This window comes from Aspergillus campestris (genome assembly GCF_002847485.1).
Source record: "Aspergillus campestris IBT 28561 chromosome Unknown P168scaffold_7, whole genome shotgun sequence".
NCBI classification, from domain to species: Eukaryota; Fungi; Ascomycota; class Eurotiomycetes; order Eurotiales; family Aspergillaceae; genus Aspergillus; species Aspergillus campestris.
Window position 1 is genome coordinate 597,952 of NW_020194342.1, and position 26,429 is coordinate 624,380.

At 52.5% G+C, this 26,429-nt stretch overlaps 8 protein-coding genes and 3 non-coding genes across 11 annotated transcripts; 6 read left to right on the forward strand and 5 right to left on the reverse strand.

Annotated features, from left to right (window-relative positions):
* Positions 1-150: 150 nt before the first annotated feature.
* P168DRAFT_304996 (uncharacterized protein) lies at positions 151-1,938 on the reverse strand (the record flags this gene model as incomplete). Its single annotated transcript, XM_024838886.1, has 3 exons — positions 151-1,175; positions 1,275-1,449; positions 1,537-1,938. The coding sequence occupies 3 exons, from the start codon at positions 1,936-1,938 to the stop codon at positions 151-153; spliced, it is 1,602 nt and encodes a 533-aa protein (XP_024692236.1).
* Positions 1,939-2,213: 275 nt separating this feature from the next.
* P168DRAFT_304997 (uncharacterized protein) lies at positions 2,214-3,974 on the forward strand (the record flags this gene model as incomplete). The annotated part of the gene is made up of 1 exon (XM_024838887.1): positions 2,214-3,974. The coding sequence occupies one exon, from the start codon at positions 2,214-2,216 to the stop codon at positions 3,972-3,974; it is 1,761 nt and encodes a 586-aa protein (XP_024692237.1).
* A 1,908-nt stretch (positions 3,975-5,882) lies between these two features.
* On the forward strand, positions 5,883-9,289 carry P168DRAFT_254208 (UNC45-central domain-containing protein). Its single transcript, XM_024834405.1, has 2 exons — positions 5,883-6,389; positions 6,468-9,289. Exons 1-2 carry the CDS (start codon positions 6,309-6,311, stop codon positions 8,889-8,891), a joined length of 2,505 nt encoding a protein of 834 aa, XP_024692238.1. The 5' UTR covers positions 5,883-6,308; the 3' UTR covers positions 8,892-9,289.
* A 543-nt stretch (positions 9,290-9,832) lies between these two features.
* P168DRAFT_t109 lies at positions 9,833-9,904 on the forward strand. Its single transcript has one exon. It is a non-coding gene; the product is annotated as a tRNA-Ala (tRNA).
* Positions 9,905-10,442: 538 nt separating this feature from the next.
* Positions 10,443-10,514, reverse strand: P168DRAFT_t111. The gene has a single exon. It is a non-coding gene; the product is annotated as a tRNA-Ala (tRNA).
* Positions 10,515-11,473: 959 nt separating this feature from the next.
* Positions 11,474-11,545, reverse strand: P168DRAFT_t110. Its single transcript has one exon. It is a non-coding gene; the product is annotated as a tRNA-Ala (tRNA).
* Positions 11,546-13,160: 1,615 nt separating this feature from the next.
* P168DRAFT_290811 (glycerophosphocholine phosphodiesterase) lies at positions 13,161-13,753 on the forward strand. Its single transcript, XM_024837295.1, has one exon. The coding sequence runs from the start codon at positions 13,563-13,565 to the stop codon at positions 13,728-13,730; it is 168 nt and encodes a 55-aa protein (XP_024692239.1). The 5' UTR covers positions 13,161-13,562; the 3' UTR covers positions 13,731-13,753.
* Positions 13,754-17,749: 3,996 nt separating this feature from the next.
* P168DRAFT_254212 (TFIIH/NER complex subunit TFB4) lies at positions 17,750-19,321 on the forward strand (the record flags this gene model as incomplete). The annotated part of the gene is made up of 2 exons (XM_024834406.1): positions 17,750-18,102; positions 18,186-19,321. The coding sequence occupies exons 1-2, from the start codon at positions 18,057-18,059 to the stop codon at positions 19,319-19,321; spliced, it is 1,182 nt and encodes a 393-aa protein (XP_024692240.1). The 5' UTR covers positions 17,750-18,056.
* Positions 19,322-19,825: 504 nt separating this feature from the next.
* P168DRAFT_319110 (threonine aspartase 1) lies at positions 19,826-21,696 on the reverse strand (the record flags this gene model as incomplete). The annotated part of the gene is made up of 6 exons (XM_024840248.1): positions 19,826-19,865; positions 19,944-20,050; positions 20,108-20,217; positions 20,277-21,278; positions 21,345-21,544; positions 21,593-21,696. The coding sequence occupies 6 exons, from the start codon at positions 21,694-21,696 to the stop codon at positions 19,826-19,828; spliced, it is 1,563 nt and encodes a 520-aa protein (XP_024692241.1).
* A 961-nt stretch (positions 21,697-22,657) lies between these two features.
* Positions 22,658-24,618, forward strand: P168DRAFT_311239 (actin-related protein 3). The gene is made up of 4 exons (XM_024839474.1): positions 22,658-22,870; positions 22,961-22,983; positions 23,046-23,404; positions 23,478-24,618. Exons 1-4 carry the CDS (start codon positions 22,836-22,838, stop codon positions 24,372-24,374), a joined length of 1,314 nt encoding a protein of 437 aa, XP_024692242.1. The 5' UTR covers positions 22,658-22,835; the 3' UTR covers positions 24,375-24,618.
* A 171-nt stretch (positions 24,619-24,789) lies between these two features.
* P168DRAFT_237391 (tRNA (uracil(54)-C(5))-methyltransferase) lies at positions 24,790-26,379 on the reverse strand (the record flags this gene model as incomplete). Its single annotated transcript, XM_024833557.1, has 1 exon — positions 24,790-26,379. The coding sequence occupies one exon, from the start codon at positions 26,377-26,379 to the stop codon at positions 24,790-24,792; it is 1,590 nt and encodes a 529-aa protein (XP_024692243.1).
* Between the last annotated feature and the right edge of the window lie 50 nt (positions 26,380-26,429).

A 26,429-nucleotide genomic window follows, 5' to 3' on the forward strand; every position in this document is an offset into this window, starting at 1 on the left:
CTATACAATGCTTCTATTAGACAATAATTTGCATTGTCAGGTACTTCATGTCTGGACATTTGACAGATATATGTTCATGGATCATGATAGTGATAACAAGTTCAAGTATTTGAGTATCGAAGAAAAGCATAATATAACTATCGAATCTAATTATACAAAGGCTGACTTCCCTTCCAGGTGACTCAAATCCTGCATCAAAGGGACTATAATGTCGCGAAAAACTCTTTCTTGAAAAGCTTCATCTTCCAAACTCTCCTCCCGGCTGCCATGCCACCGCAGGCATTTATCTACCACATCGGCGTAATCGGCCCCACTTTCAGCTTGCACAGAGGATAAGCACCGCGAGGCAGTTTTCAATAAAGTGTGCGCCGGCACTATGTCGTGGTCCTTTGGCTCATATAGATCATCAAGATTCTGACACAAAGAAAGCTCCACCAGAGTCAGACCGAGAGGGAAGAGAACTTCGTTTCGCACGAGGACAGACGACGTTTTGTCCTTGCACATGGTCTGGCTGTCCATGCTTCCGGGTACGTCCCACATAATATAAGGGTTTCTTTGCTGGCTGGACTCTGTGGTTGTAAACATTATGTCGCCTGATTGCCACTGGGCCCTGAGCCAGTTTCCGTGGAAGCGAAGAACGCTACACGCGAGTTTGACTGCGAGCTGCAACCGGTCTCGTCGGTTGAATACTGCACTGCATGGAGTCGGAATGGGTGCTCGAGGAGCTGCTATTCGAAGGAGGTCTTTTAGGGAGAAGATATCCCTATGGTCTGTAATGCAACGCATATAATAGATCCTGTGCAGTCGTTCCTCATCTTTTAAGTATCCGAGAAGCGACTGCTCATTGGCACCACCGAGCTTGTTCAAGGTCGAACAAATATCACGGATTTGAACCGGTGGAGGCTTCTGGTGATTACCAGGGCCGTCCTTGCCTGGTTTTGGAGAGGCGAACCTGACCATTTTTCTCAGGCTTGGTAGAGCCTGTTTATGCAATCCATTTGGAGGAGGGCTCTCATCAATGTCTAGTTCGGTTTCGATTTCGTGATCCTTGATAACAGCTTTACCGGTGGTTCCTTGGGTCAAGATCACTCGAAATCGAGGATAATCAGGATGCTCCGAAGAATCCGGCGGTTCATTCGGAAGGGCCTCGAGAATGAATTGGATTGAATGACCGCCTTTACAAACACACTTTTTCCAGGATTGTCCATGAAGAAACGATCTATGTAGACTGCATGCTGCCTCCCTGGAGCGCCTGTGCCACGAAAGAAACTGACCATGAATTCGTTTAGCCTGGAACGCTTCTTGTTTCCCGGCTTGGTGAACCAATCTTGATAGACGGAAGTTCGACCTCTCGAGATCATCGAATACACTGGCGAAGGTAGCCTTCTTGAAGAAGTTTCGGAGCTTTTTTGCTTCTCGCTTCAAAGCATCGGTGCTGTCCCACAATTCCTAAACCACACATCAGATGGAAATGATCTATCGACAGCATCACTATGGCTGTCTATGGGGCTCGACAGAAGTTGAAGCATGGCATACCTGCGCTGATTGATCCTTTAGACCCAGCTCGCCATCTATGTCAGATATAATCTGGCCCATCTCGCTCAATATTTCTTTAAAAGGCCCATAGCTTCTTCCCATCTTATTCTCCAGCTTTTTATCAATCTCTAGTCTTATCCACTGATCTCCCTGGATATCTTGGATCAAATCGTCAATATCATTTTCGTACTTGACTACCCCGTCAAGTGCTTCCTCGATCGTGTTCTTAAATAAGACCTCCTGAGTCTGCAGCTTGAACGCATATGTATCGAGGTCCCTGAGGTAAATCGAAGTTCTCAGGCTTTTCAGGTACTGTACGCCTTGGGCGTATGTTTCTATTCGCTTGACGACGAGAGGAAGGACCGCAAGGATGATACTAGCTGTCTCTATCCCGGTTACCATGCTGGAAGAGTTGCGTTAAATCAAGGTCAAGAATTGTATAGAAACACTTGTGATGCTTTGAGCATCGAAGCGCCATTACCACACGAGGCTTGCGAGGGAACCCCTCAACAGTCCCCGCACTTGGCCAACTCATCTTGCATTAATCTGCCATCATCTCATGGTTATGCTCTCGAATGCTATTTTTTGTGACATTCTAGGTATACATATACAAGTCATGAAAGCGCTTGATTGTTTCACAAAAAGGTCACTCTATTCTAGAGATAAGAGTCTCAAAAATGTCAGCCCCGATATCCACAAGCGTCATCAATTGTCTGAAGCATTTCAGTCAACTCATATCCTCCAATACGCTGGTGTCCTTCGAGGATGAGATCCCACCATCACTCTGGAAAGACGAACTGGATCGGCTGAGAACTTGGGCTGCCAACATAGGGGCTCATCAGAATAACCACTTATCGCTAGATTATCGACTTCGGAACGCATCGCATATCAGAGATCAGGTCTTGCGACTTCTCAGCCGACTTGAGAGAAAATTCGAAGAATTACAAGATTATTCAACAGTCTCGCACGATAGCGACTTGGATTCTGATTCGGACAGCGAAGAGGAAAGTCAAACATATCTCCAGGGAATATACAGTTCCCTACATGAAGTAGTCAACTGTCTCTTTCAACTGTCGGTAGTGATAAGACAGCCGGCACAGCATGATCGTGTCACAAAGATCAAACGATGGGACGTCCAAATGTGGGAACCAATTGATCAAAAACATATTCGAGACAAATACCCGGAAATCCACGCTGACCTTGCCGATCGGCTTGGTAGGGCTATCTCTCACCGCAGAGCGGTTCTGCGGTATAACGAACGACATCGCCAAAAACTAAGCCATGGCCTAGGCGAAATACTAGATGAGGACCTGGATTCCAGTCAGACCTCAAGTATACCTTCCAATACCAATACATTGGAGTATCGGGACAACCCCGTCGTTAGTATTGATTCTGACTCGAGGTCAATCAATACCCAGACCTCCTACGCGGACTCCACTTTTCAGAGCGAGACCAAAATAACAGTCCCTCCCCTTCCCAGCGAGTCAGAAGGCGGCACGCCGTATGAATGCCCGTATTGCTTCTATATCATATCCATCTTCAATCACCACTCTTGGGCTCGCCACGTTTTCCGTGACATCATGGCATACAGTTGTGTCTTTCCAGACTGTCCGACGCCTTATCAGTTATACGCCACCCGTGGTGAATGGTATGAACATCTGGAATGTCAACATCTTCAAGAATTGAATGATCAGGCTAGATCTGATTGTTTATTTTGTGGCATGAACTTTCCATCAACAAAGACACTGAAGAGGCACATCGCCAGGCACTTGCAAGAGCTGGCCCTTTTTGCGTTGCCTCCGTCACACACGGATGACAAGGGCAACTCAACGCCCCTAGAACAGCCATCTCCGACTCTTGCAGATGTTGAGTCTCATTCAGATAGCCCGGATGATGAGTCCCAGCAACCGGCATCTACTAGTGGAATTCTTTCCTCGGACCATGTCAGCAGATTGTCAATCGAGTCTACGACCGGTCCGGGGTTATCTAACATTGAAGATTTTTCATTCCCGATTTTCGTCATCAACCCCGTTGACAGAAAGGAAACAGCGGCAATGTTGTTAGTCAATACTCAGTCTAATCAAAACCTGATGTCCCTTAGAATGAGTCAAATTCTGCAGCTAGAATTAAAGGCCATGGATGCAGTGATAGGACAGCCTTGGAAATCTTTGCCAGTTCCAATAATTGCAATTGCCAATGGAGTTATGTGGCGTTTCCCGAGAGGAAAGACCTTCATATCTGACTTTCTCATTATAGACTCGGGGTACTACACGGTTATCTTGGGAAATGAGGATATCGAGAAATATGGCCTAGTGCTTCCTCTCCCGGACACCCACTCTAGTGATGCCCCTGTTTCGAAAGGCATTCGCAAAGGCCTTCGTGGTATTGGTGGAAAATTGCGCAAGACCTTCACCAGGGACAAACCATCATCTCAATAAACCCTATAGTACAGACGCAAATCATAACTGTCAAACAAAATTGGTATTTGATCCACACCAGTAATACAAGAAGAAACTCTCGCGAGGAATGTCAGTCAGATTCCATTTGAAAACTCATCATTTTCACGTCATCAATCAACTGACAGAGGCCTCTTTGACCTCTGAAGAATAAACGTGGAGGCACGGAGACTTCGTGGAGGTATATTGCACGCGTCAACCCCCATGTGGCAGTATGGGCTATTAAGGCAGCCCAGAACCGGTAACAGGACGCGTACGAGGCTCATCTGGGAACAGTTACAGGTACAACTGGTGGAGAATCTTTCTAGATAGTCAATTTTCTAGATAGTCAGTTACTCCTTTGGGCGAGTGGTATAGTGGCCGCTGCGGGAGTTCTATATCTGATATGCGTATACATAGCTCTTGAATCCGCCCGTGTAGAGCTCTAATCCCTGCTGCAATTACAATAATGTTTATTTCAATCATAGTCAGCTCACGAACGGAGACAATGCCCGGCGGTTTCTCAATGCTCCCAGCCAGTCATTGAAATCTCACATCACCACTGAGCACATGAGGCTGGACCATGGGCCGTCAACCACTAACATCGGCAGCTTGCCTCGATGTGCTTGCTGATTGGAGGTCTCGATGAAACTCTCTTCTTTTTTTGAAACGGGGTATGTCCGGGGCTCATCAACCTGCGTGCGGGACCAGTAGTTCGTTGATTATATGCGTCTGGATCCTGGTTGAGGTTCACTTTTGTAGTACAGGGGTGGTCGAATCTACGGGGGGGAAGGGGGGATGAGGTGAGCATATGCTATCTATTTAAGGATCGTCTGCTTATATGACACTCGGGTTTCAGTCCTATTTCAGTAGGTGTGGTGTACGTGGATGATTATGATGTGCTACGTGGGGCAGGGGAGATGTTCCTGGATGATTGATTGATTATGATCTTATCATGTGAATCATATATACCTTACCTATACTCCTATCATGTTGGGCTCATACACTAAGAGTAGGATCCTACTTTTGAGGCTCACATAATATATTGTATATTCAACCGAGACAACTACTTTTTTAGAACCAGATAGATCAAGTATGATCATGAGATAAAACCCTGGATCCCACCTTCCATCAGACCCAACCAGGTACATCAGTACAAGTGGGTATGCAGCATCCCCACCAGGAGTTCGGGGAAGTTCCTCTCCTGCCTATAAGGACGAACAACGTGGGTGCGATCCTGGTCATGGTTGGTGTTTCTATCTGGTACGTATGGTACGGTACGTACCAGGTACCAGGTGGTAAGGTATACCGCCTCTGACTGGTGCGGAGAGCGGCGATACCTTATCTCGTACTGATGACCATCCAAATACAGTCATCATTGCTTTTGATTTCTCCTCTGATATCACGGGTGAATCATGTTCGCCCTTGCCTATCTTTCATCTGAATAAGAGATGTAATATGTACCTAGATCGGTGGTGGGATACGACTGCAGTGGCTACCCTGATCGACCACTTGTTCTCCGAGTTGAACCGCCGAGTCTCGGGGTTCGGTGTCGGCGGTACAATAGACGGAGTATTACTGAATGATCCTAGTAAATGTGAGAGGGAACAGTCAAGTTCGATATAATGATAATATTGGAATTTCACTCTGACAGAGAAGTATCTATCCATATATCTATATACTTTCTTATATACTCAGTACCTACCTAGGTACCTACACTAAAGTGTGGTACAAAACAGTATGAAGATGGTATCCTAATACCGGCAAGACAGGCGCATACGGCTTCGAATGGAGATCCATGATCTCTCCATTCATCATCCGAGAGACCTTTTAAGGTACGGGACTAACGCAGTGTCGTATCTGATTGTCATTCTTTTTTTTTTTTTTTGGACTTCTCCTCCTCACTTGTACCTTGACCACCTTTCAACTTTCTCTTTCCTCTTCATTCACCTCTCTCAACAAAAGGAAGAAGGAAGAAAGAACCAAAGAAAAGAAGACTCGGATCTTCAACATAAATGACCGGTGTTTTCTCCACTGGTTCCTCCATGACGCTTCGCATGTGCGCCTTCGCCCTCTCCAACCTTCCTCTGCAGCGCTCCTAGTTTGCCCTGCTTCTTCACCACCTGTCTTTTTCTTCAAACCTTCTCTCCTGATCTCTTCATTCTCCTTCCTCTTAATTCTTCCCCCCTCCTCCTTTATTTCCCTCTCCTTCATCTTCTTATTCTCTGGTCGGTCCTTTCCGTCGATCTTCTCTCCGGTCCCGCCATCCCATAAATTTTCTCCGTCGCGTTCCCTGCATCCCTCCTCTCTCCCCCCCCTACTTGCGCCCACCCTGAAATGGTTCACTCAACGGGGGAAGAACGCGCCGTACACTTGACTCGGGAGGCTATTGAGCTAGTACATGCTGGTCATCGTGAGGTATGCTCGTTTTCCCCTTTCTCCCCCCTCCGTGTCGCCCTCATCGCCACTGACAAGCTCTCTCCGATGTCCCCACAGGCGGCTTCCAGGAATCTTCGAGAAGCTCTCTCTATCGCGCCCGAAAACCCAACCGTCCGAGAGGCCCTTCTCAGCATCCAACAGGAGGAGGACAATGGCCACCACTTGCTAGACCTCTGTCGGCGGTACACCTCCGGCACGGATGAGAATGCCGGCAGGGACGCCGCTCTCTACCTCCGCTCCGATGGTCTCAAACCCCCAGAGGGCGTCGCCTTGGACTGCGCCAAATTACTCCTAGCCCAGAAACCCCCCGCGTTGTCGCCCCTGCAGGATGACATTGTCTCCGGCCTCGTTCGCCAGAACGCCAGTGTACGGCAGTATTTCGCAGACCAGCTGCAGGTCTCCGTCACCACCTTCTTCGACGAGATCTACGACAGAGGCGACGGTGCCGCCGTGTGCCTGGACACGGTTGTGTTGGACCCCGCGGTGTGGCCCTCGGAGGAGACCCGCCTGCACTGCGAGCGCGAGCTGTTCCAGCTGTTCATCGCGAAGCTCATGGAGTCCGGGCACGACCTCGATGGCCGCTCGCTCAAGGGAATCACGCGACTGCTGGCGGTGGACGCGACCAAACTGCAGGATCTGGTGGATGACGAGGGGTTGGACGTCGTGCTGTCGTCCTTGGACCACAGACTCCCTCTAGACCTAAGAAGCCAAGCGACGCTGGCCACCGTCAAGTACCTGGAAGCTGCGGGAAGTGTCGGCGAACAGCGATTCGCTCAGCTCATCTCCGCCAAGCTTTCCAAGAACCGGATCGACGATCTGATCGTGGCGTTTTCGGCCATCGCGGCCGTGTTTCCGGTCGTACCCGACGTTGCGGCCACGCACTTCTTATCCGAGAGCTTCCTCGCGTGTCTGACGCCGCTGGCCGGACGTACCGCCAAGGCTCGCCGGGTCGAGGTCTCGGTCCTGGAATTGCTGAATGCCGCCTGTTTCAACAAGGCGTGTCGCGAGGCCATCTCCAAGAACTTTGCCGACTGGCTGTCCCACACCTTGACGAATGGCAACGATCAGACATCGGAGCTGGCGGCCGTGGTTTTGGCCAAGATTCGGACCTCCGAGAAGAACGATCCGTCGGGGGCAAATGGCAGAGCGTCGGGTGCTGATAACAAGGTCCCGGAGCTGGTGGACCGGTTCAAAGGCCTCATGTCGAAGCGCAAGGGGGACAACGTTCAGAACGTCATCGAAGGGCTCGCCTTTTCCTCGGTCAAGCCCTCCGTCAAGGAGCAGCTGGCCAAAGACTCGGGCTTTTTGCGGGATCTAATCAAGGTTCTGCACGACAACGTCACGGATTCGTCCGTGCTCTATGGAGGGCTGATGATCCTCTTGAACCTCACGCAGTTCCTCCCCACCCTATCCGAAGAACAGCAGAAGATGTCGCAGCTGAAGTCATACGCCGAGGCCTCCCCCGACGCCGGCGGCCCGGATCCCTTGGAAAAGGACGAGGCGGTCATGGCGCGCTGCGGCGCAATCATCAACAGCGGGGTTATGCCTTTGTTTGTGGATTGCTGCAGGACCAGTCTGCCCTCCATCCAGGGTCTGATCAGCAAAATCATGCTTGCTCTGTCCCGAGACCGAAAGACCCGGGGCACCTTGGCCCAGCAGGGAGCCGTCAAACTCCTGCTTAATATGGGCACGCCCCGGCAGGGAAGCACGGGATCCATCTCGAACGAGGCTGTGCAGAACGCATCACACGCGCTGGCGCGGATTCTCATCTCCGTGAACCCGTCGCACGTTTTCCCGGCCTCGGGATTTCCCCAGGTCACGTCGGCGGTGCGACCCCTGGCAGCTATGCTGGCATCCCCAGAGACGACCAGTTTCACAGCCGATCAACCCCGCGATCTCCTACCGGTCTTTGAGAGCCTTCTAGCCCTAACGAACCTTGCGTCCTACCCCGACGAGGCGGCGCCTGACGCCATTGTCCGTCAAGCCTGGCCCATGGTGGAGGATCTCCTACTCTCCAGCAGTCCTATGCTTCAGCGGGCCGCATGCGAGCTGATCTGCAACCTGATGACCTGCGACGCGGGTATCGTGAAGTACGCCGACGGGACGAAGCGATCGGCCCAGCGCCTGCATATCCTGCTGGCTCTGGCCGACTCGGACGACGTTGCCACCCGGCGGGCCGCAGGCGGTGCTCTCGCCATGCTGACCGACTTTGACGCCGCCGTGGCAGCGGTGGTGGACCGACCTCGGGGGGTTCAACTGTTACTGGGCCTCTGTCAGGAAGAAGACGAGGGGCTGGTCCATCGGGGTGTCGCGTGCATACGCAATTTGACCTGCGTCGCATCGGGCGACATTGGCCAACGGGCGAGGGAAGCCGTGAAGAGCAGTGGGGGTGTTGACATCCTCACGGCGGTTCTCAAGAAGACCTCGAATCCCGCCGTACTGCAAATTGGGGTCGAAGCTCTGAAACCATTGGTCGAATAGCTTTTCTCATGATACCTCCTTACCCTACCTCTACGGCTGTTTCCTCCTCTTTCCCTACCTATGCATCGTTCTTTACTTGGTTCTTTCGCAATGACCCCTGATTGATATAGCGATGGTTGTGTTTGTGTTTTACCGGCGTGGGCTATGGTTAAGCTGATACGATACTCCTCCATCTTCTTTCTTTCTTTCCTCTCTTTCTATCTTCATTTTTTATCTTCTTGTTCAATCCGTGTTACAGGCGTTAAATTGTCCTTCGAGAGGCCCGCTTTGTCTTTCTCGTTATTATTAGTATTCATGCGCTTCGGGAATGAGCGTTGGGGCGCTTTGATTTTAATCTTTGTTATCGGGACTGCGTGCGCTTTTGCAGGGTTAGCTAGCTAGATAGATTTAACGAGGTGATACGCTATTCTTCTTTTTCTTTTTCTTCATTCTTTTTTTCTTCCCGTAATGATCATCACTCGTAATTGATAACCAGGCATAGATCTACGATCCCATGATCAAGCCACCAACCAATTAGCCATTGACAAATCAATCAATCAATGGATCTCTCATCCCAAATCAGCCAGCCACGGTATGTAGTCAGTCACAGGACAACCCACCTGATCAGTACCTATATTGAAGCAAAGTGGGGGGTGGGGAAGGAAATGGGGGCATGGAATGTAGCAGCTACTGATTGGGTAAGATAACCTGCTGTTTCACTATAGTTATACCGTGGTATATAGGTAGACCTTGCATTGCTTATGCTACTTCGTATTCAAAGTGGAAGGCACCCTAGTTTCTAGACTCATGAACCGCGTAGGTGTTTGAATACCTGGGTGTACAGTATATGCTGGCTGGCAGATGAGGGCAATTATAAATGTACAGGATGTTGTACGATGATATAATCTAAAGGTCTAGGCCCCACTGAGGGATCGCACTTCCGATGCTCTCTTCAACAAGATGGGCTTGTGGTTTAGTGGTATAATACTCGCTTAGCATGTGAGTGGTCCGGGGTTCGATTCCCCGCGAGTCCATATTTTTTGCTTTTCTTTCCTTCACATACAATGTGGTTTTTTTCTTTTTTTTTTTTTTTTTTTTGGCAAGACTATTCAAAGCACTGTTGTTTCTTTTTGCATACGCCTAATGGTGGCACAATACACTGTACAATTCATTAACTACATACGTGTCTCCACTGGGGTAAGATATACGGGGGAGGCGGAATAAGCACTAGAACACATACTTTAATCCAGGATGGCAGGATCATGTACACTATACGCTAGGGCAACCTGCAGGATCCCCAGTGCATAATGCATAGTTAGTTAATAGTCACGCCCTGTTTTACTCTCCCTGTATTACGGCAGTGGGCGGGTGCCTTTTCCTATACCAATTGCTGTTCGCCCGAGACATACAATGGTTCATGATATACTAGGTAGGTAGTAAACTGAATAAAAAGTGATACTGACAGACTCATTGACTATACTTCCCGACCAAGCCAAGCAAAAATTAAGTTAAGCTACACCCTTGAACAAGTAATGGGTAGGTTAAAGTTCAAAAGTCAAAAAGCAAAAAGTATGGACTCGCGGGGAATCGAACCCCGGACCACTCACATGCTAAGCGAGTATTATACCACTAAACCACAAGCCCATCTTGATATCTGATAGGATTCTTAATTGTTTTAGGTGGGAGGGGCTTTCAGTCTGCTATGATCTCCGCGTTGCTGTCCCTGTGATGATATTGTATACTACGTACCTAGGTGTTGATTCTCATAGCTTCAACAGTTGTGTGCTTGCTATTACCTGGTACTTGAACTGGACATCTGTAATGGCCTTTATTATAGGCCTGATACTTGAATGGCTGTTTGTTCTATCCGTTGATCGTTATGGTCGCATGTTCGGGTCAATATATATATCTTTCTATAGTACGGTATTGAAATTATTCTAGCAAACCAGGATATATCAACCACACTGAGCAATGTATAACTACCAACAGTCCAATGGACAGGAAGATTATATTTTTCTTACCCCTAAACTCTGTCCTATCCGAAAACACTACAAATAGTCTATGCTATACAGAATATACGTAGCCCAATAACTGCGGGAGAATGCTGATGGAAAAAATCAAATATTGATAATCTTTGACATTCTCCAAAGTCATTGTTACACCCATTAAATACCGCAAAAGCCACGAAGATTCTGGAAAAAGCTCTGTAAACCAGCTGACTTTGGCTGATTACTCTTGCATGGTCCTCCATAGACCTGCCTATAGTTATTCCGGGCATACTATCCAATACAACCGAACGCACATGTTAATATCAGGAACTCACGATGTCGCTAGGTACCTAATCGAAATTAACATACCATGGTATAATGCTTACTGGTCCTTGGCACAAATTGCCCCTTAAGCGTATGTTATGTCATGTACTATCTTCATGGTATAGTACCTAGGACTGCTGTCCTCCCCAGAAAAGCCAATGTTACAGAGGCTACCCACGGTGGGTATAGGTATTTGGCAGTGACTGCAACCATGAAAAAAAAGAAATCGAAGCAATATCAACGTGTCTACCTGAATAATAAAAAAAGAGTCATTGCTTAAAAGGTAAAAAATGGACTCGCGGGGAATCGAACCCCGGACCACTCACATGCTAAGCGAGTATTATACCACTAAACCACAAGCCCATCTATATTGTACCAGCTCAGAGCTATGATATATAGTCCAAGTAGGTATTTCCCTACCCGCTTACCAACGGAACCATATGACCTCATAACCGGCCTACTGCCCACCACCTTAATATCAACGACAAGACGAAAAACCAAGACAGTAAGCCACCGACGCTCGTGGCACACCACAGCATCCACAAAAGGCTCCTGGCTTCAAGTAGCCAATGATGTCATTCCCGTGGGGGACGACCCCGGTGGCTCACCCGCCGCGTCCCTAGACCAGGGCGAACAAACCCGCCGATAGGGCGATGACCATGGCATGGGACCCGTCGGGTAAGCAAGGGGCCGCCTATCCAAGGGACGACATATGCCGGACGATGCAAGAGGTAGCACTTACACTTTGGATGCATGCGCGCCTGAATCCTAACAGTCTGTCGGAGGGTTGCAGTCGAGCTTCGCATCACCACTGGCCAAGCCCACCGAGGCCCACCGCACTCTGCAGAGCCAAGCTGATTCGATCTCCGCAAAGCTTGGGTCCAAGGCCTCGAATTGGCCCGGCGGGGAGATTGGCTGGGCGTGCTGGGCGTGGATGTGTGAGTCTCCACGGGTCCCCTCTTACCGTGTTCTACGTTGTCATCGGCTGCGCGGCACATGGAAGGGAATGACCATCCTTTGGTCTTGGTATTCTTCGTTGATTATTTATAGTTGGACAAACTCCGAGAGCCCCGACCGCCTGGTCTCATCTCCCGTGCAGCTGGTTGTGGCACTGTATCTTGGTATATACTACTTTGTTATACTTCATACACTATACATATCGTTCTTCCAACATCAAGTACGGGGGCAGATTGTCTGTCACCTGACTGAAATTCCCTGCGACTTTCCCGTCTACCCCTGATCTTCTCGTTCTAGGTTAAGAGATCGGGCCCTCCAGGTGTGGTGATACTAGCAGGTACTAAGCCACTAGTAGGTACGGGGTGGGTAGTTTATTAGGTAGGGCTTAGCGACCCCTCGTATGGAGACTGGGGATGGAGTCCATACTAATTGTTAGGTACTTTACATACCTCCCTCTCAAACATCTCCGTAATCCGTCGTAAGGAGGGCAGTTTGATTACGTGTCACTCCTCCGTCTGGCATCTTCAAGCAGAGCGGGGCAATCAGAGCGAATCCGCCGCGCACGCCGAGCGTTGGTTCGCGATTCCACGGGTTCCGCCCCTGGACGGAACAGACCTTGTGCCGCCACTCGCGCTTCTGACTCGTCCATTCTCTCCCTAACTTCTTCCCTGTAAGTTCACCTCATACTTCACGGCTCAGTTGCCTCGCAATTGAGCTATATCCTTCAACCCTCGTTGCCAGTTGATGATCGTCCCGGTCTAATTCCATGCTGATCCATTGACGTTCTTTTGATGACGGAATCAACCCCATCCAGTCATCCGTGACGATCTGCATCCATTCTCTCAACTCAGCTAAAAAGTACTTCCTTCATCCATCTAGTCCTCCTGGCTTTCAACCTCCCCACACCGCTTCTTCTTCTATTTCTTTCTACGATTTACTACGCTGTATCGACTGGACAATCCTGTGTCGCACGTGTTTTCCAGTGCGCAGACCTTCTGTGGGACTCAACCGCCTTTATAGGTCCTCACCTACCGAGTATATCCCTCCCATTGTTATCCTGTCGTATTTGTTACCCCCTGTCTTTGTTTGGGTCTGCAGATCCACCATCCTCTCTTAAACTGCGCATCTTGGGCTTCTTGCTTCCTCTCCTTCTTCTCTCCCTCACCTCTCCCTTCTTTTACCAAAATAGCGAACATGAACACCTCTGATCTCGCGGTTCGTCGGTAGACTGACATATGACGCCATGTTATCCTAAAGTTCCTGATCTCCTTTCGCATTTGCCTCCGATCCAAATCAATTTTCCCCACCTACCGATTGCTTGCCCTCCAAGCTTCAAGACTTGAAGTCAAACCGTACATATTTGTTCTCCGTGCATTGTTATTGGAATAAGCGTTTGTTCTGCAACAATCGCGGTCCCTGCAACATGAAATTCGGCCACAATCTGTCCCGGAATGTGGTCCCCGAGTGGAGCTCTTCCTACATCAGGTACAAGCCTTTGAAAAAGCTTATCAAGTCCGCAGCCGACAATGTGAAGGCGGGCCAAGAGCCGGACCTTGCCGGTGAGATATCATCCGATTCCTTGGCGGGCTGAGATCCTGGGGCCGTCCTCCTGACGCAATCCCCTAGGCTTTTTCTATTCCCTCGATCGAAACCTCGAGGACGTCGGCTATTTCTACAATAAGAAATATGCCGACTTTTCCCGCCGTCTCAAGCTGCTGGAAGATCGCTATGGCCCACCCCTGGAGAACGGCCAGCGCATCGACCCGGAGGACGCGGAGGACCTCCTCGCCGCGATGCTAGAACTGCGCGGTCAATTGCGGAAACTACAGTGGTACGGCGAAGTCAACCGCCGTGGGTTCATCAAGATCACCAAGAAGCTAGATAAGAAGTTGGGCACGCAGGCCCAAAAGACGTATCTGGAAACCAAAGTGGATCCGTTACCCTTCGTCTCGAACGCTAAGGTTTCCGAGGCGTTGAAGAAGATCAATGATAGGCTGTCCGTTTTGGGCGAACAGAAGGCCTCCGAGGATGCCAGCTCCAGGCGCTCGTCGCTGTCCCTGAAGCGAGGTCCCGCTCGCCCGAACCTGAACCTGCCACAGAGCATGCTGCTCGAGGTTGATGAAGCCTTGCGCAAAGATGACACTCATGTTTTGCTAGAGCTCCTGGAGACTCTCAAGACCGCCGCGGAGAATGCTGGGGAAGGGGTTTACGCCCAGGTCCTCAAGAGCCTCCTCCAGCGGTCGATCCATTATCGGTCCAAGCCCTGCGTTTCCGCACTGCTTCCGCGGATCGATTCGCTTGACGAAGACGACGATATCAACAGGCGCAATTGCTTACATCGCCTGATCATCTCCATAGGCCGTTCGCAATCCACCACCGACTCCGAAGAATCCGCGTCGATGGTCCTCGACCTCCCTCTGGAGACAGCGAACTTCATCACCCCGGCTGCGTTGCCCACCCTGCAACCACCCCGCCTGGTCGTCAAAGAGTCAGACCTCCCCCAGCAGCTAAACCGCGCCGACCCGTCGGTTTCGCTTCTGCAGCACATCCTGGACCAACTTCGCCCTGAACAGCGGAACGCCCTTTTGGCAAAGGATATCGCCGGTCGAACTCCACTCCACTACGCGGCCCAGTATGGATTCCGGGCTGTTTGCGAGGTCATCATTGAGCACCTCCAGGCATGGGGAATGTTTGATGTCCGCGTCGGCATTGATTCGGCCTCCTGGCAGGACAGTGATGGATGGGCTCCTTTGCATTTGAGTGTCGTGGGTGGTCACCCGCTGACGACTCGCACCCTTTTGGACGCGGAGCGCTCGCAGGATCCCAACCAGGACGAGCAGGTGCACCGAAAACGCTCTTCCCGGTCCAGTGCAGTGCTTGCGATGGCCGTTAAAGCGAATTTCGTCGATATCGTCCATCTACTGGTCGACGCTGGAGTCGACATCAATTACCAGGATGAGCAGGGGGAGACTGCGTTGCACATGGCAGCTCGCTTCGGACACGACCAGTGTGCCAAGATTCTGCTCGAAGGCAACGACGAGCAAAAGGCGGATACGGAGCTGGCGGAGAATACGTATTCCTGGACTCCCTTGTTCGTTGCCTGCGTTGATGGGGCCTTGGGTGTGGTGGAGTTGCTCATTGAAGCCGGGGCTGACCTGGTGAGGTCGGATTCCTCCGGATGGACGGCGAAGGAGCATGCCGCCCTGAGAGGCCATCTCGCTATTGCGCGACGTCTCGCGGAGGTCACTCCGGCGCCTGAAGTTAGCGAGGCTGAGCCTGCGAATCCTGTCTCTACGGCGTCGTCCGTTCCTGCGTCACCCCCGACGCAGTCTTCTCTCGCCGAGAGGCGATCAGACGGCGCCACATCGCAGGCGAGTTCTGGGTCACGGGAGCTTGAGCCGATCAAGTCATTTGGACACCGGTATCTCACCGACGAATCGATGATCTTGGTCAGCCTGGGGACTATGGACATACGGAAGGATATGGAAACGGTGAGCCTCGATCGCATCCCCATGGAGAACGCCCATTCCACCCAGCTGGATACCGCACTGTCCTTGGTTGTCTCTGCGAATGGCGCTCACGGCGAGCCGGAGACCATCGACCTTCCCGTTCAGGACCACATCTCAACGGAGCCGATGGTCTTCCACTCTACCGATCCGACCAAGGTCCGGCTCCTTTTTGACTTGATCCCAACCTACGCCGGGACGAAGGACCAGATTGTGGGGCGTGGTGTTGCTTTGCTCTCCAGCATCAAGCCCACCGTAGGTTCTCACCGTATCAACCTAAAGGGTGACTCGACGGTGCCGATCATTGCGGCAAACACCCTGGAGGTGATTGGCACGGTGACCTTCAATTTCCTTGTCATCACGCCATTCAAGCACCCCAACATGTCAATCACTGGAGACCGGACCTACTGGAAGATGAACTCGACCATGGTCATTGGGCACAGGGGCCTGGGCAAGAACATGGCCTCCCGCAACTCCTTGCAGCTCGGCGAAAACACGATCCAGTCGTTCGTTGCCGCTGCCAACCTGGGCGCATCCTACGTCGAATTCGACGTTCAGCTGACCAAGGACCACGTGCCGGTGATCTATCACGATTTCCTCGTCAGTGAAACTGGTATTGATGCTCCAGTCCACGCCCTGACGTTGGAACAATTCCTTCAACTCGGAGCGAAAGGCCCACACCGCCGACCCATATCCCCGTCGCAGTGCAGCGATACCTCGGACGGATCCGGAGGGAACCCCGGACTTCGCCAGCGGTCCATGTCTGTTGGTGGATCCGAGTATGACCCCTCGGAGCTGAACGAGAAGATCAAGCACACGCGTGATTTCAAGAAGAAGGGGTTCAAGGGCAACAGCCGTGGCAACCACATCCAAGCGCCTTTTGCAACCTTGGGAGAGTTGTTCGAGAAGCTACCCAGCTCAGTTGGGTTCAATATTGAACTGAGTGAGTATACCTAAGAAAAAACGTCTAGAAGACAATCTAACAGGCCACTAGAATACCCGATGCTCTACGAGGTTGAAAACGAAGACATGGATACCTACGCGGTGGAATTGAACTCCTACGTGGATACTGTCCTCAACAAGGTGTACGATATGGGACAGGACCGCCGCATGATCTTTTCTAGTTTCAACCCGGATATCTGCCTGTTGCTTTCGTTCAAGCAGCCGTCCATCCCGGTCCTTTTCTTGACCGACTCTGGCGCCAGCCCCGCTGGCGATGTCCGCGCCGGCAGCCTCCAGGAAGGCATTCGCTTCGCTTCCCGATGGAACCTGCTGGGCGTTGTTTCGCAGGCGGAGCCGCTGGTCCTGTGCCCTCGGTTGGTGCGAGTGGTCAAGGAGTCGGGGCTAGTCTGTGTGACTTACGGGGTGCTCAACAACGACCCTGCCAATGTCAAGGTAAGCGCGTCTCAGTTTTATGATTGTTGTCTGTTGCCTAACATCTACTTCAGCTCCAAGTTGCCGAAGGTATCGACGCCGTCATCGTGGATTCTGTCCTCGGCATTCGAAAGGGTCTCACGGAGCATGAGAACGGTGAAACACCGGAGTTCTCGCCGCAGCCCAGCCCGTACTCGCAGCCCGCTTCTGGTGGCCTCCAAGAGACGACACAGATTCCTGTTCTTTCTACCTAGACGGAGCACAATATATCTCATCTTCACGAGTTAGACTTTTGGTTTTCTGTGCTTGGACTTTCCCAAATCCAATCACTATCTTGAGTTTAACATCGCTGTGATACATTGAATATCTATGTTTAGACAGACGTATACTATTTGATCTTCGTATACCGTTTTGTTGGATAGCCGTGTATGTGTATGGCTCGAGTTCTAAAGCATGATTGTCGCAAGACCCTGCGGGATTCACAGCCCAAGCAATATGTACAATTTCCCGAATACTAATTCAAGATCAAAGACCCCCAAAAAAGTACCAGACTAGAGAATGGCAAATCGTAATGTAGCAAGTGTATTCCCATAATGGTGACGGTGACAACCGGCAACGGTCACGTGTGGAGGTGCATAACGGTTGGCCGATCTCTCGCTCCAGACTCGTATAGCTTCTCCGAGCTGCATTACTGCTTCACTTCTAATTTTCTCGGCTGCTCTTCGGCCATCCCTGTTCGCAGCTGCTGGGAAAGGCCAACGAATACTTTCTTTCTGACAATCTATTCTTAATCGTCACCTCCCAGACCTGACCAGCCGAGAGGGCTTAGCTGCTCATCTCAACCGGAGCCACTCACACGCTCCAGCAGAATCTACCGCGGAGTCCTGCAACCCATGATGCTATGACCTACCAACCACTCGAACCCACCCATTCTACCCACTTCCCATCGCTATAACCTATGTTCTACCCTCCTCAAACCTCTTCATCTTAAGAAGCCCCCCACCATAGAGCCCAGCTCTCCCAACCAACCGCGAAGAATGAACGCCGTAGATGCGACAGAGCACTACGAAACCAGCGCACGCGGTACATACCCCCAACCCACTCTACCAACCTCACCGTCCTATCTTTATAAAAAAACAAGTAACTAACCATCCTTCTACAAAAAGATCCAGCCCCCGCCCTCCTAACCGTAATCCTCGACACAAATCCGCGCGCCTGGGCCCTCCTCGAAGACTCCCTCCCCCTCTCCCAAGCAATAGCCAACATCCTCGTCTTCCTCAACGCCCACCTAGCCTGCAACTACGCCAACGAAGTCGCCGTCGTCGCATCGCACAACCAAAAAGCCACCTGGTTGTATCCATCGGGTCAGCACAACCCGACCCCCCAACCCAGCGATGGCACGACCGACAGAGACGGGGACGTCGCCATGAACGGGCCCGGGCCCGACGGCAGCAGCAGCAACAAGGCACCGAACCCCGAGAATGGCACCACCGGCACAGAAATGAACAAGTACCGCCCCTTCCGCATCGTCGAAGAACAAGTCACCCAGAACCTGCGGCACCTGCTCGAATCCACCACCGGCGCCGACGTGCAAGCCACGTCCTCGACGATGATGGCCGGCGCCCTCACCCTAGCACTCAGCCACATCAACCGGCGCACAATCGTCTGGAACGAAGCCCACGGCGGCGATACATCCGGCCCGACAGGCAGCGGCGACCGCCCCGGCGGCAGCGGCAGCGGGCCAGCCACAACAGACGCCGAGAACCTGCAGTCTCGAATCCTCATCCTCTCCGTAAGCAGCTCAACCGACTCCGCGCACCAATACATCCCGATCATGAACGGGATCTTCGCCTGCCAACGACTCCACATCCCCATCGACGTATGCAAACTCAGCGGCGACGCCGTCTTCCTACAACAAGCCTCCGACGCAACAAAAGGCATCTACATGTCTTTAACAGAACCCCGCGGCCTCCTCCAATACCTAATGATGGCATTCCTACCAGACCAGCGCTCCAGACGCCACTTGGTGCAGCCGACGCGGGTGGACGTTGATTTCCGCGCGGCGTGTTTCTGCCATCGGCGGGTTGTGGACGTGGGGTTTGTGTGCTCGGTGTGTTTGAGTATCTTTTGCGAGCCGCCGGCAAACGGCGATTGTTTAACTTGTGGGACGAGGTTGGATGTTGGGGAGTATGGGGCTAGGCCGGCTGTTGTGGCGAGGAAGAAGATGAAGAAGAAGAAGGTGAGGGGGGGTGGGCCTTCGGGGGCGGCCACGCCGACGCCTACGCCTACGCCGGGGCCTTGAGTGGGATGTTGATTGGGATGTTGATTGGGACATTGATTGGGAGATTTATCGGCACACCCTGCACCAGTTTACCTCATCTTCATTTGCTCCCTTTCTTTTAGTCATGGCTGTGGACATGGACTCATATGTTGGGAGAACCAGGTCTGGTTTATGGGTGTCTTGCAGGATCCACTACTGGATGCCGTTGATTATATAAGGGACGGTTTGCAAGGATTCGGTCTATCATTGGTATTCTAGGTCTAGACATGTGCAGAGGGCTCCTTCTTTGGAGAGACTACCATTCCGTCACCTCAGCTCAAACCGAAACAATCCAGCCAACACCGCCGTTAACGCCTGGGGATATCATTTGCCGATTCCGTTGCCGTTACGGTGCATGGTCGTGGTGAATATGGAGTCATGGACAGCTTCATGTTGATGTGCCAAGTATTAGCGCTAGTTCCACACGCGCAGCGGTTGGATCTCTGGCGATTTACCTCGATGTACTTAATAGCAGAGAAATTACCATCACGAATGGGACCCTGCAGTTGCTTCTGGAACTCTGTGCCTATGATTGTAAGGAGCCTCGTCAGCGCTTATGCCTTGGCATTTAGATTCTTCGTGCGTATAATTAGTGGATGCATACCTTCTACGTCGGTAGACGCGACCGCCTTGGGCAACCGTTCCATTCCCACGGCTGCGGGACATGACGGACGTTGGCTTCTTGTCCTCACAGCTCATCGAGGCGAGGGCCTGTTCACGTAGTTGTTAGTCGTGCACTCCTGGTGTAGCGCGGGTGAATAAACTGACGAAAGAATCGGTGTTATGAGCAAAGTACAAGAACATCGCGTCGGCGGTCTTCTTTACCGACATGACTCCGATTGCGCCTTGACAAGGGCTGTCTTTGACTCCGGGATGACCTGCTCGAATAACGGAAGATAAGCCTTGGATCACACCGATCAGGGGCTCCTGTCCTTACACATGAAGTCATTCTGAATCATGGCACTGATGGCCTCGTCTTCCGTGACCTCCTCGTATGAGCCGTCTTTACATTTTCGCTGGCTGTAGTAAACACGGGCGGCGCATGTCTGGGCGGCTATGGTGGTTGCAATGTGCTCGCCAGTCCCTGAGGTAACCGTAGCGACACACGTCTTCTCGGGGTCACTGGGATCCACTGGGATCACGCTGGTCCCGATACCCACGAGTGCTGCTGGCCCGATCCGACCCCTGTGCTTCATTCCGATACCCCCGGAGGACGAGGCTGCTGCAATATTCCCATTGCTGTCTACTGCGATGGCGCCAACAGTATCATTTATCCGATCAGTGTCTGCTTCGCAAGGAACATGGCCATCGCAGCGGGGGTGTCCACCGCGAGGCGCGTTGATTGCAGCTGCCGATCCAGACCGAGGAGTACTGTGACCGGAAGCGCTCTCCGAGCCTGGCGCCCGCGTATCTGTTGCCTGATCCCGGCGGCCTGACGACCGCGATCTGTGCGGGGTGGCACCATCGACATACTCACCGTCCCCGGTCTTGTGCGATCGTGAGCTCAAAGGCGAAGTATTCACATGATTGGATAGGGAGCTGTTGCTGGAGACGGTCTGCGTGTCGTGCGTGGGATGGGCCAGAGGAGAGCTAGCCGCTGAGCTGGGCCGGTCACTCGAAGGGGTTGCCAGTAAATGGGCCAAATGATTATTGACGGGTCGACGATAAAATGCAGCGAGCTGGTCGTTTGGAGACTGGGCGAGTTTCTCTTGTCTCAGCTTCGCTTCCGCCGCCTCCAGGTCGTTTCGCCAGCGATTCCACCTCTCTTGTGCAGTAGGAGATATTAGAGCATCGTGAGGAAGAACCACTAGCCCGTGTTCATAAGCAAAGTCAGTAGCACCTTGGCCTACCAAGAAATTCGGAGGGACTCTCTGTAGCGACAGCGGCTTGCTGGAATGCTCATAGATGACCCGGGCCAGTGAAACCGGGTTCTTGACCTCTGAGAGATTCGTTAGACCCCAAATGAGTCGATCCCTGGGGGAAGAATACTTGGGGCGAGACTTACGAGGAACGGCTCCAGCAGCGCCGCTTCGGCCTAGATGATCAATAATGGTGGCGTCGCATTCCACAGTGCCGTTCAAGGTCATATTGCTACCGTATCCTGCATTTGTGATTTCGGCGTCTTCCAACAGCATAACGGCCGACTCGACCGCATCAACTGCAGAGCCCCCATTCCGGAGTATTCCCATCGCAATTCTCACAGCACTTGATAGGGTTAGCTCACACAGCAAGCCGTTGGAGGAGGAAACTCACCTCTCACAGATTTCCAGATGGGCTCTCTCGTTGTGTAGACTGTGGAACCCGGCGCCGGCATGGACGAAGATGGCGGATACATGATTTGGTCTGGGATGACTCATGGTGGAATTGTTTCTCATGGAAGGGGGAGGGTCAGAAGGTCGATGTCTGGCGTACTGTGATGGCATGGGAGAAAGAGGGATATCACGGAGTGTCTGAGAGCAACTCAGGATCAAAGAGTGCACAGCAGACCCAAACGGTGACATTCACTTTAATGGGGATCAATTCATTGCCTGGGAGCTCTGGAACACAAACTGTAGACAACTTAGGGGAAAATGATGGGGGTGTTTTGCCTAGGGCAATGGATGGGTAGTATGGATAAGGTGCTAGGAGTAAGTCATCCAAGACAGAGCGCAGTTGCTTTATCCAGAGAAAAGACCAGTATCCCTAGTTGAAAGAATGAAGATAAAACTAAGGTGTGCTGCAAAAAGAGTGACTGATTCGAACATGAGGATAGGATGTAGTGGTTTAGGAACGGTGGTGAAGGACACCAAGAGGTAGGAAGTTAGAAGAGAAGAGAAAGGATAACTGGAGGAACCGTAATTGCTTTGTCGAGCATAGTCTGGTAGGTAGAAGCCAGTAACACCCCACTAGGTCAATCACCAGTGAAGTATAAACGCAGGTGAAGTGAGGAAGGCAGGAATCTGAACAGTCTGATTGGTGCTCTTCACATAGTAGACGAGGTGCGAGTAGGATCTGAATGTGTCAGTAGGCATTTCACTTCATGACTGCCATAGCCTCTCACCTGAGTAGAGAAGAATACTCGATACGAATGAGGTGATTCCACGCAAGACAAGAGAATGAAGAGGAGAAAGAAACAGAAGATGAAGAGAAGAGAGTATGTCGTCCCGATTAGGCAATGGCCATGTCCGTCCACGTGACGAAATGCTTGGCATCCGTGCTTGTGCCTTAGGCTGCGACCTGCCACTCCTGCGGGCCTGAGGCCGACCGACCAGCTTACCGCATTCCCCCCTCCTACTACTTACTGCTGCTCCTCCTGCTGCTCCTCCTACTCCTCTGCCTCCCTCCACCTCCCCCACATCTACTACCCCTAACCTCTTCCCGGTTCGTCTGTTCGGATATTAGGGATCTTTCTATGTTCCTCTTTTAATACTCTCTCTCCCAATCTCTTTCCTCCTTGTCCCACCTCTTATCTCGACATCTTGAAAGGGGGACGTGTGTGCGCTCCACATCATCCGTCATGGCGTCCCAAACCCCGGCCGTTGTCATGGACAAGTATGTTGCTGTGCCCAAGAAACTCCTTGAATTTGACCGCGTAATACACAAATGGAACATGATTGGCTGACTGGTGACTCCTTGGTGTAGCGGAACTGGTTATTCCAAGCTTGGTGAGTACGAGGATTGGGCTGCCTGACGATAAGGAGCTACCTGCCGCTGACACCCGGATTAGGTTTCGCCGGTAATGATTCGCCCTCGTTCGTCTTTCCCACCGCAATTGCCACCAAGACACCCGGTAGCTCTGGAACCGCTGGCGCTGGCAGACCCGCCGTTGCAAACAAGCCGTCGTTCATGGGCGGGGGTGGTGGGGGAAGCTCACACTTGTCCGCGAAGCGTGGTACGGAAGACTTGGACTTCTTCATCGGCGATGAGGCTCTGTCGGCGGCCAACGGACCAGGTTATGGGATCAACTACCCGATTCGTCATGGTCAGATCGAGAATTGGGACTCGATGGAACGGTTCTGGTCCAACTCGATCTTCAAGTACCTGCGTGTAGAGCCCGAGGACCATTACTTCTTGCTCACCGAACCCGTAAGGCCACGACCTTCATTTCCCGACATCTACTTTATTGGAGGGTTACTAATTGCATCTGCCCGCTAAATAGCCGTTGAACCCCCCTGAGAACCGTGAGAACACGGCCGAGATCATGTTCGAGTCGTTCAACTGCGCCGGTCTCTACATTGCGGTCCAAGCTGTGCTTGCACTCGCTGCCTCGTGGACGTCCTCCAAAGTGACCGACCGGTCCCTGACGGGAACGGTCATCGACTCCGGTGACGGTGTCACCCACGTTATCCCCGTCGCCGAAGGCTACGTCATCGGATCCTCCATCAAGAGCATACCGATTGCCGGTCGAGACATCACCTACTTCGTCCAGAGTCTGCTGCGTGACCGAGGCGAGCCGGACAGCAGCCTGAAGACAGCCGAGAAGGTCAAGGAGGAGCACTGCTACGTGTGTCCCGACATCGTCAAGGAGTTCGCCCGCTACGACCGGGAGCCCGACCGCTTCCTCAAACACACCGTGACGTCGCCCAACGGCCGCAGCGTCAACATCGACGTCGGGTACGAGCGGTTCCTGGCCCCCGAGATCTTCTTCAACCCCGAAATCTACTCCTCCGACTTCCTGACCCCCCTGCCGACCGTCGTCGACGGCGTCATCCAGTCCTCCCCCATCGACGTCCGGAGAGGTCTCTACAAGAACATCGTCCTGTCCGGCGGCTCGACGCTATACAAGGACTTCGGCCGCCGTCTGCAGCGCGACATCCGACACCTGGTGGACGCGCGGATCCGCGCCTCCGAGGCCCGCAGCGGCGGCGCCCGCAGCGGCGGTCTCGACGTGGCCGTCGTGACGCACAAGCGACAGCGCCACGGCCCGTGGTTCGGCGGCAGTCTGCTGGGCCAGACGCCCGAGTTCCGCAGCTACTGCCACACCAAGGCCGAGTACGATGAGATCGGCCCCAGCATCGTCCGGCGGTTCGCCCTGCTCGGTGGACCGGGTACGTAAGGGAGCGAAGAAGGTAGTTATGTCTCGACAATCAAATGAATGAAAGTGTGGATTGTCATCGAGTAGATTAAAGATGAGTGGGGTTAAGGGACTAGGGGGGTGGATACTCTATGCTGCTATATGTAGTAGCTTTTTCTCCGTTCAATTGTACCGCTTATAACAGAACAAACCTCAGAAGAAAAGCACCCAAATTTCCCTATCAGGTCTAGCTAGCTAGGTATTCGATGTATATACGCAACAAAACCATATATAAATATACATATAGGCACCGTACATGTGATATTCAATACCCAAAATCCATCCCCCAACGCCGTCAAATAGCAGTGTGCTATCACATACATGAAATATGCTTTTTCTTAAAGGCGAAGCCAATATTCAAAGATCGCAACCCATCTCAATATCTATATCTAACCCCTTACACGACAGCTCTATTCAAAATAGCCACACCCTCAACATGGCCCGTCTGCGGGAAAAAGTCAAACCCGCGAATACTCTCAATCTCATACCGCACCTTGCCCTCCGCATCACCCTGGACCATGACCGCCACGTCGCGCGCCTGGGTATGCACGTTACAACTGACGTAGGCAACCCTGCGGGGCCCGTAAGACAGCAGCTGGCGGAGGAAGTCGTCGCTGCAGCCCTTGCGGGGCGGGTCGATGACGAGGAGGGTCTGGTCGGCGGGGTAGGGGACGTCTTTGAAGAGGACGGCGGCGTCGGCGGCGGCGAAGCCGGTGTTGGGGAGGTTGTTGGCGCGGGCGTTTTCACGGGCGGAGGTGATGGAGTCGCCGGCGACGTCGACGCCGAGGCTGGACTTGAAGAGCGGGGAGAGGGTGATTGTGAAGAGGCCCGAGCCGGAGTAGGCGTCGAGGAGGTATTTGATGGGTTTGGGGTCCTCGGCGTTGGATTTGGGGAGGGCGAGCTGGCGGATGTAGTCTGTGAAGCCGGAGAGGATGGAGTTGTTGTTTTGGAAGAAGGCGCCGGCTTTGTTGGAGAAGAGGTAGTCGTCGACGTATTCGACGGAGGTGGCGTTGTTGTCTGTCACGCAGCGCTTTTCCTCGACGTACTGGTCGTGCTCGACGCGGATGACGTCTCCGGAGTCGGTGGGGCTGCCGTCTTTCTTCTTTTCCGGGGTCTTGGGTCTGCTGGAGCCGTCCTTGGGGATGCGGGTGGTGGACTCGCGCATGAGCAGGGTCGCGCCCTTGGTGTATTTGCCGAGGTTCTCCGCCACGCGTCTCCGTTCGCTCTTGAGACCCTGTCGCACGATGTCCGTACCCAGCGGGCAGTCCTCGATGTCCATGTCCTTGCGCTGGTTCTTGAAGGTGAATCCGATGGGGGGCACCTCTGTGTGCGCCACTCTGACCTTACCCCTCCTGTTCCCCGGGGGGGCCGCGAAATGCGGTGTCAGCTTCGTTCGATAGCCGTATTGCATGGGCGACGGGAACGTCTCATCGATAGAAGGGACCAGCTCCGGAATCAGTCCCGAGAAGTTGGCGTACGCCTTCTCCACAATGCGCCTCTTATGCGCCAGTTGATCCTCGTAGGACATCATCTGCAACTGGCACCCGGAGCATTTGCCAAAGTACTGGCACCCGATGCCGGCATCATTGCGTTGCGGGCCGGGTTCGATGACTTTCAGAAAGTCCGTGAGACTGTAGGACAAGGACGGGAAGTGGCGCACGACTTTCACGAGGGCTTTGTCGCCGGGGACGGTGAACGGAACGACGTAGACGTGATCGGCGTTGTCGGACAGCGCAAGCCCATCTCCCGTCGAGGAGATCTCCGCGACTGTGACCTCAATCTCGGTGAAGTTCTCTGGAAGGGTGGGAGGGGGAGGAGAGGCATCGGGGTTCTCGGCGTCCGGTTCGCTGGCGGGCTTGTTCTTGCGGAGAAGCGTATCGATGTCGGTCTGAAGGACTTCGTCGTACCCGTTGCTCTTGGTGCGGTCGACCTTGACCTTCTTGCGCCGCTTAATGGTGTGATCTGGTTTCTTGGGAGGGTTCTGCATTATGTGAGAGGGCAATGGCGCATTGCGGGGTGAGGATCGGTTCTGAGACG

Bases quoted from the DNA above. Each gene is read 5' to 3' on its own strand.
- P168DRAFT_254208 (XM_024834405.1), top strand. From the start codon at position 6,309: ATGGTTCACTCAACGGGGGAAGAACGCGCCGTACACTTGACTCGGGAG. The intron at 6,390-6,467 runs GTATGCTCGTTT...ATGTCCCCACAG, and splicing joins TACATGCTGGTCATCGTGAG to GCGGCTTCCAGGAATCTTCG.
- P168DRAFT_311239 (XM_024839474.1), top strand. From the start codon at position 22,836: ATGGCGTCCCAAACCCCGGCCGTTGTCATGGACAA. The intron at 22,871-22,960 runs GTATGTTGCTGT...TCCTTGGTGTAG, and splicing joins CCGGCCGTTGTCATGGACAA to CGGAACTGGTTATTCCAAGC. The intron at 23,405-23,477 runs GTAAGGCCACGA...CCCGCTAAATAG, and splicing joins ACTTCTTGCTCACCGAACCC to CCGTTGAACCCCCCTGAGAA.
- P168DRAFT_290811 (XM_024837295.1), top strand. From the start codon at position 13,563: ATGAAATTCGGCCACAATCTGTCCCGGAATGTGGTCCCCGAGTGGAGC.